At 36.8% G+C, this 8,863-nt stretch overlaps 1 protein-coding gene across 2 annotated transcripts in view; it reads left to right on the top strand.

Moving 5' to 3' along the window:
- The window catches only part of LOC108691341 (unconventional myosin-IXa-like), a 10,499-nt gene extending 4,320 nt beyond the window's left edge, over positions 1 to 6,179 (top strand). Inside the window, exons 9-14 of one of the 2 annotated variants that reach the window (XM_018199040.1) lie at positions 144 to 476; positions 1,350 to 2,261; positions 2,331 to 2,414; positions 2,478 to 4,723; positions 4,820 to 5,830; positions 6,081 to 6,179. In XM_018199040.1, coding sequence (XP_018054529.1) covers positions 144 to 476; positions 1,350 to 2,261; positions 2,331 to 2,414; positions 2,478 to 4,723; positions 4,820 to 5,830; positions 6,081 to 6,178 — 4,684 coding nt within the window. In that variant the 3' untranslated portion in view covers position 6,179. The remainder of the gene's footprint in view (positions 1 to 143; positions 477 to 1,349; positions 2,262 to 2,330; positions 2,415 to 2,477; positions 4,724 to 4,819; positions 5,831 to 6,080) is intronic. The other variant, XM_018199048.1, reaches the window with a different exon arrangement.
- The last annotated feature ends 2,684 nt before the right edge of the window (positions 6,180 to 8,863 follow it).

The following is an 8,863-nucleotide window of genomic DNA, read 5'->3' as shown; positions in this document are numbered from 1 at the left end:
TATATATATATAATATAATATATATAAAGCTCGGGTACTCGAAAAGAAGCATATTAAATTCGATCGGCTAATAATTTATAAACGATAATTAGGTAATCGTAAGGAATGTCGACAAAATAATTAAGAACTAGAAAATTTTTCAGTTCACATAAACATACTCGCCCACCAAGTTATCAGAAGCAACGCAGTGTATGTTTACCACCGGCTACTGCTCCTTCTGCCACATTATCTTCTATACAAACCGAAAACAACGATAATATAAACAACAATCGTCTATCGTGGCCACAATTTAGAAACATTAATCAGACGCAACACCCATCAAACGTTACATCGATGAAGGGTGGTTACATATTACGGGGCAGGGAAGACCAGTCCTATAGTAATAATAAATTCAGACGAGATACTCATACACCGCTAGAGAGAGTGCTTCCAAAAGACGAAGCAAACGTCATGGAACGCGCTAATCAGATTGTCATGTATGTAAAACGTATCGATTCTCATTTAATAAACGTAATTTAAGTTACAGAGAAAAATTACTGATTTATAAATCAAGATTAATACGTACTTTATAGCAATTCCGGGTGGTGATGGGTTTCCTTTTTGTAGGTAATAGCATTTTCGTAAGCTATTAATAGTTAAAACTGTACCGTGGCTTTATTCATTTATCTTAATTTCTCGATGACATATCGCTACATCTTTTGATAACAAAAGAACATTATATATCCATTATAAAACCATTTTTCATTATCATCAATCTCGATATAATTAATGATGATTGCTGCATGCTGAATGTTTTGCAACAGTTCCTTAAAGTTTTTACCAAAGAGTTGCATATATCTTATTTGTAACTACTATATTATAAAAACCATGAATAATTTATAATATAGAATATAAATATGGCAGAATAGTATAAATTAATATTATTATAATTATAAATTAAAAATGTGATTTTTTTCTACATCAATATTTCATTTGTACTATCATCATAATACTTAAATGTTTCCTATAATATTGGATCAAATATTATCCTTAAGCTTGCTATTTCTTATTATATCTACTATATCATATAAATTTTCTACTATTTCTTATTTCTTTATTCTGTTTGTTAGATATATTTTTGTATGTACATAGATATAGATTTTTTATTATTCATAAAACATACACTACTGATAGAATATAACTAGATTGTAATTCCTTCTCCTGTGTAAATACAAAATTATCTGAAGATTGATACTATTTGTATTGTATATTTCTACATACATGATAATACTAAATGATAATAACAGGAGAATGAATGTACATCATATATTGAATATTACAAATGCATATTAGCATTGGAATGTTTACAGGAAAAATAAATCGTTTCGGCCAAGGGAACGTGGCAAGAAAGGTCTGAAAAATCTGCAAACTGTAAAGACACTCGCAGGAAGAACTCAGAGTTACGGTACCGGACCAGGGAAAGCCAGAAAACAACCTATGACCGTTTCTGCACAATTTCAGCAAAGTTTGCACAGTCTGATGGACACTCTGAATCAGGCAAATCCTTTCTTCATCAGATGCATTAAGAGCAACGCTAATAAAATACCAAATGAATTTGATGAGGAAACAGTACAACGACAGCTGCGCTATACAGGCATGTTGGAAACCGTCAGAATAAGGCAGGCCGGTTTCAACGTGCGACTAACATATGAGGAATTTATACAACTCTATCGAATGTTGCTTCCTAAAGGTCTTCTGAGCTCACAATCCGACGTGAGGGACTTCCTACTAACTCTCAATCTCAACAGAGATAATTATCAGTTGGGTACTACCAAAGTCTTCCTCAGAGAATCCGAAAAGATAAAACTGGATATTGAACTTCATCAACAAATTATAACAAGCATTACCACCATACAGAAATGGTTCCGCGCTTGTCTAGAAAGGCGAAAATTCCTTAGATTAAAGAATGCCGTTGTACAAATTCAATCTTTCTGGAGAATGGTTTCGGCACAGCGATTAGCTCAGGTTCTTCGTGCAAGAACCGAAGCCGCATTACATATACAAACTGCCTGGAGGGTGTACAAACAACATAGCTGGTTTAAAAAGCTAAAGTCGTGCGTAATTACTTTCCAAGCGTACGTTAGAGGAAATAATGCCAGAAAGAAATTTATCGAATTGAAAAAACGAAAAAGGCCTCTACCAGATAGAATTCAAGAAGTCAAGAAAATTCCAGAATATAAGGAACTTATATATGATAAAATGTACGCCAAAGATAGTGAAGAGTAAGTATAACACGTATACATGTATCTATAAAACAATATAGAGATAACTTGTATTATTTTTTTGTATAGGTCGTTCGCGGAAGATCGAAGTTTAACAGAATATGGCGAATCACCTCGAAAAGTAGAATCTCAAAATCGACTTACGTCAGTAAGGTAAGTACTAAAGTTTCAATTTCACAATTAGGTTGTTGCAAAAACTTATCGAGCTCTTTATAGGAGTGATAACGTCTATCGAGACAGAGACAGTACTTTGGATACAAGCATCTCGTATTCCAAACGAAAGCTTACTCCGAACAAGCGAATTTTGCATGACGGAGCGTTGAAAAATACGGAAACGTATAATTTCGATGAGATCACAGATCGTAAAAGTAGTCTCGAAAGTTTAACCAGTCTGAGGAGTTACGAATCTCAAGCTAGTATCAATAGTTCTGAATCGCAAGAAAATTCTGGCTCGAGACCCGTGCCAAGCACAAGAACAAAACGTGGTGATCATTCGGCGGCGATTGCATCAAATGTAAATATATTGAACGCGTCCAGTCGACTCTCTTCAGTGAGTAGAAGAACTGACAGTTCCTCGACAGGGTATAGTGATGGAGAAACCGAAAGCGAGCCACCGAGCGCCGTGCAAAGTGCTCCACCTGTTTTCAACACGAGTCTGCCGTTCGTCAGTTCGCGCGACATAAAGTATCATACCACCAACGTAAACCTGACGCACAGTCCGAATTCGGACATTTGGCGTCGTAGAGCAGATTACTCGCCCGCCAATTACAGCGATTATTTTATGCAAGTACCTCAGAAAACAACCGTTACCCGATCTCCTAACGTGTCTCATTACAAGAGTTCAACGGATAGCGTTTTCGAACAAGTCCGACAGGAAAAGCCCAACGAAGCTGCGAATTATAATGTTAAACTCGATACGAGCGATCGATTCGTTCAAATGGAAAGTTTGAGTAGTAGGCAACAACGTGGATTTAATGACAACAACGTAGCTGATCGAATGGAAAATATTCCAATATCGCCAACAAAACGAGATCAAACCAAGCACGGACCTATAAAAAATGTCAAAGATCTTAGTTACTTGCGGCGACAAAACTCGGAGGGAGATTCCGCAATGAAAGTCGTAGATATCAACGACGATAACACTTTGAAGAGCACTTTATTGAAAGGATCCTCGCCAAATGAAAAGAATTCGCGTTCGAAAGAGAAGTATGAGCCGGACGTTCCAGTGAGAAACGCAAGACGAAATAGACCTTCGAGAGAGGTTCAGTGTCGATCTATGGGTGAAAGTGTAGTCGAAACTAATACCGAAACACGAAATCTGCTTCTTGGTACAATTAAGGAAAGTGACTTGAATAAAACGACTGTATGGTCTCGGAAAGATTATTCGCATGAAACTACTTCTCGATCTGTTACGGATTGGCCCATGAATAAGAATGAAGCTACATACAAAGTACAGCAGCCCGGTAAACGCATGAGATCCAATGCGATAACGACTCTCGAGCTACGAAGGAGGAACTCCGATCCAGCTACGAAAATCTCGGGTCTAAGTGAGGATAAAATGGGACAGGATACCAGTTCGAACGATCTGAAATTGGCACCTGGCATGAATCTTCTTGAATGGAAAGGTAATAATCTGTTTACTCTAGCTGGTCATCGTTTTCGAAAAGTGGCGAGATTTGCAAAGGACGACGTATGTGTGTGTTGCCACGAGAAAATGGACGCGTTTGTGACGCAAGGCTACAAATGTGTTGACTGTAAGCAGTTGTATCATGTCAAGTGCATTCAAAACGGTGGAGTGTTGAGAATGCCGTGCCTTTTGGCCAACACACCGAACAGACGGAAAAATAGAAAACCACCGCGCACACCGTACGATACTACGAAACAAACGGTCGCGTCCAAATTTAATCTAACTGGCACTTCAGCCTTTTCCGATAGCACGGATAAGATTATTTCCGACGCCAAAGAGTTGGCACTGATGCAAGATTTTATCACCAAGAAAATCTACAAAATGGAGAGTCAAGAGGAGGGACGGAAACCGAGCGAAGTGGATCGTGTTTTCAAACATGCTCTTAGGAAGTTCAAGGACGACCTGGTGATCACGTATAGCGTCGCCATACAGCAAGGCGTAGAGGGTAACATCAAGTACACCGATTTAATCGCAAATTTTCTTCACGTTATGGAAACTGTCTGCAAGCAAGAAAACACGAGGGAAGATTTTCCTGTAACAATGGGCGTGAATGCATTCAGAGGCTTTATGAATGAATTTATGGCTATGGTTAAAACTGAAGCTCCCGAAAAGCAAAGCAAGAGCAAACGGAAGAAGGAGAAGAAGCGAAAACAAGAAGAACCCATACGACATGGCAGTCACATGTTCCAGTTGACTATCATCAACATACCCACCGCGTGTGAAGTCTGCACATCTTTCTTCATGTGGCCTATTGAGCGAGGACTCGTTTGCCAGAGTAAGTAATCCATGTATACAAATTTATTTCGACATTTCTCTTTTTTTAACGATTTAATGATTATAATTAATCATAATAACTATACTTTGTTTTTAGATTGTAAATTGACATGCCACAAAAAGTGCTACATGAAGGCGTCAGCGGAATGTGGCAAAGATGGTTCTCTGCCTGAAATGAATTCGCGCAAAGTATTTGGTGTACCACTGTACAAGTTGGACTGCGGTGATGGCAAAGTACCACTCGTAGTAGATCGATTAATCACAACTATCGAAATGCACGGTCTCTATACTGAAGGTATATATAGAAAAAGTGGTGTCAGTTCCAAAGTGAGAGAACTCAAAATGAAAATGGACGAGGGTGATTTAGAGAAGGTGGATTTCGAGAACTATCAAGTGCATGTTTTAGCAGCAGTGCTGAAAAGTTTCTTTAGAGACATGCCGGAACCGTTGTTGACTTACGAATATTACGACGATTTCTTGCACGCGGCAAATTTGACGGATCCGCATGATCGAATCAGCACGCTCTTCGCCATATTGAAGAAGTTGCCGAAACCTAATTATGATCTGATGGAACGTTTGATTGTCCATCTAGCGCGAGTAGCGCGACATGAGGTAGACAATAGAATGTCATCATCAGCTTTAGCCATCGTTTTTGCACCGTGCATTCTCAGAACGAACAGGACGTTGCCCGCGCAAGATTCCCTTCAAGACGTAGGCAGGCAGACGCGTTGCGTCGAAACGATTGTGCAGGAAAAGTTGAGGGTAGTTAGAGCAACGCTGGCAGACATAAATACCCTCGAATCTGCTTGTCACACAGCGACTCATCGGCTCTCCAGTTTACGATCATCCAAGATCTTCAGTCCAGAGGAGTTGAACGTAACTGCCTCGAGCGTTGCAGGACGAGCAGTTGCGATGGATCGTGACAGGGATCGAGGAGATGAGGAAGAAGCGCTACTCGTCGATCATATACAAGAAATCCAAAAGGAAAAGGATCTCTTGACGTCTACTCTACCCAGTCTAACGAGAGCTTCTTCGGACGATGATCTCCTCTTGTCAGCCACGGATCTAGACGATGGATCTCTCGACGATCTTCTCCCATCTTCTGCTGGTAAGTACCTTCTAAGAATTGATTTTATAATTATGCGATTTGAGCAACAATTTCTCCAGTAAAGCTATTTATGTTCACAAAGATTTATAAGAGATTGTGCGTTTAATTACTTCATTGTTTTATTAAGTGATTGATTTTTAAAACGATTCTCTTTATTATGAAATGATTAAAAACTCTTATAAGATAGATATTAAAATAGATATATAGATAGGTTTCTAGGTTTAAGATCTTTTACTTTTATTAATCACAGACGGACTCGTAAGGAAGAAGCCCGTTCAAAGGCAAAGTTCAGCAGACAATTCGTTTCCAACGATTATCAATATGGACGATGACATGGTAATGGTATGAATAGCGTTCGCGAATAACATTAATGTGCATTCTAAACGAATATAATAGTCCGATAGATGCGAGATATCGTGTTAGGACAGAGAATCAATAACTTCACTTGCTGGTTCTTTCAACTAATTATTAATGTGTTGAGATGCATTAGCAATTACAAAAGCTTATAGCTTTCGTAATTTGCCGACTCCAAAAATGAAGTTTAATTGTGCGACTGAAATGATTCCATTCTGTTATTAAAGTCAGTAGAGATATCTAAAATTATTTCGTACAGTGTATGATTAGGAAAAAACTGCACAAATTTTAACTTTGCCGCATAATTTTATTCACAATGCATTCCTTTCTTTGAAGACTGTCGAAATATTTAGGCACAACGTTTCGTTTGTCTATAGATCCTAAAAGAAAACATTATTAACCGCCGCTTTACACATTTTAAATATAAGAAATGAAAGCACAGAAAAACTAGGAAATATTTAAAGAAAAGCGTACTTTTAATATTATATATATTTACACATACATGTATGTTTTTATTTTAAAATATATATGTATACACACATCATATACATTTTTAAATAAATATATACATGTATATGTATATATTTATAAATATGTGTATATGTACATATGTATATATATTTGTATGTATATTACATATGTATATATACATATATATGTATATTTTAAGAAATGTCCGCTTATCAAAGTGATGAGGGAGTCATATCGAATTACTTTTTTACAAATTTACGTTCATAAAAATGTAATTTATTGTTGCACCACGTTGCAATTTTCACTAAACATGTTTTTTTATGGAGGCTCTATATGATGTGTAGATGCGCTGTTCCTTTATAACTATTTGTTTAGCATTAATAGATCTGACTTGAAAATCATTTCTTCCCAAAGCATCTATTTGTTCAAGTAAAATCGATAATCGATCGTTTTGTATTCCTATGAGATGTTTTTACTGTATTTCGTTATGATGTTTCGTCTGATGACAACAGTCGATTTAAAGCGTTAGGTTTATAGGCGCAGGAATTTAAGGGACGACCAAGAAAGCAAAAGGAAACCAAAACATAGTTTGTACATATTATACTATAAAAATTTTGTAATAATCTGTTATTGTTGAATTTACACGCGAGAGACGTTTAACAAGATTATATTTCTACTGTCGATATTTGTTGTAGGGATAATCACGTCGTTATCGGATCTCTACCAGTTTTAGTTTTTTCTGTGGATCGATTTTTACTTAACGCGTTTTTTTTTCATGCTCAGATGCGTCCCAGAGACATATATGCATACATAAGTAAACGCACACATTACATACAAGTACTTATGTACAAATTCGTGCGAAAGACTAATTAAATTTTTTCGCTCGGAATTTATTTTACAAAAATTTCGTTTTTAATTTATAAAAAATATATATATATATACATATATATGTATGTTATTCAGTGTATCTTAGATCTTTATCGATTCTTTTTTCACGACTTTGCTACGCTATCTCTTTCGTCCAGTCGTACGAATTCGTAACTCGTGCCACTTTGTGCGATAGCCTGACGCTTGGAGAAAATCGAAAATGTGAAAGAAAAGGAGTGAAAGAGATTTCGATCTCACGTAATAGAAGTCTCTATCCAATAAGGATAATCAGATCAGGTTCCCACTTACGTACCACGAACTTAATTGAATTCCCCTGCGAATTAATAGTTACACTTGATGATGATCCCTGATAGAATTGGTCAGTGAATTGAGTCCTTCCTTTTATTTCTTTTCCCGACTCCAGTTAGCAATCGAATATAACGATATTTTCAATTATAATGGATACAGTAGACGGATGAAGAATTTATTATTGCGAGCGCGAGGATGATCTACATAAATTTTTTATTCATTATTTCTGATCACATATATCATACGTTCTGTTGCATCCAATCACCAAAGACTCATACGCACAGTTATTTTTTCATTCTTATATTTACGTCAATCCAATAAGTTTTTTTTTTACTTTGCGTGCATTGCTTTTTAATACTAAAGCGTCCTATATTTTTAATTGCCTTCGCATTACACTTTAAAAGAATAAAACTTATATTTCCGTCCTCTCTCTCGACTAGATCGACAGTTATGTTTGTGCAGCAGGTGAATATTTTAAGTTTCGCGTATCGGCAATCGATGACGAAGTAAAAACTTCTTTTTCCATTCAATTAAATCGTCTTTGGGTACTGGACTACGCGCGACTTTTATCTGGATAACTTTTAGGATTAAGTCGAGTAATTAAAAGAAAAGATGGAAAGAAAAGCAAGAAAGAGAGTCGTTCGTTTTTCCAGAGCATCCTTTTTTTCTCAACTCGCAAGGATCCATCTCCGCGTTTACATTCGTTTTAAGTATAATCGACTCGGCGATGATGAATATCCAAGCGATTATCGTCACGTCAAATCGATCCTCGATCGTTTTACACGGTCTCGGGAAACGAGACGATTTTAAATTGCCTTTTTACAATCGATAAAAGTTTTACGAAATGTAGCTAAGGTAAATCGTTATGAAATCGTCTTCACTTTGCGTGGGAGGGGGGAGGAGGGGGGGGAGTAAATCATATAGTGTTATATAAATGTAACGTTACCTTTCTCATCTGTAAAGCCATGACATCGTGCTCGCGATGCACAAATGACTTTAAGCGAAATGGAACGATCTTAATGGAAAAAAAAT

The sequence above is a fragment of the Atta colombica genome, unplaced genomic scaffold (genome assembly GCF_001594045.1).
Source record: "Atta colombica isolate Treedump-2 unplaced genomic scaffold, Acol1.0 scaffold105, whole genome shotgun sequence".
NCBI lineage: Eukaryota > Metazoa > Arthropoda > Insecta > Hymenoptera > Formicidae > Atta > Atta colombica.
The sequence above is the reverse complement of the archived record's forward strand: the minus strand, read 5'-3'. Positions and strand labels throughout refer to the sequence as shown.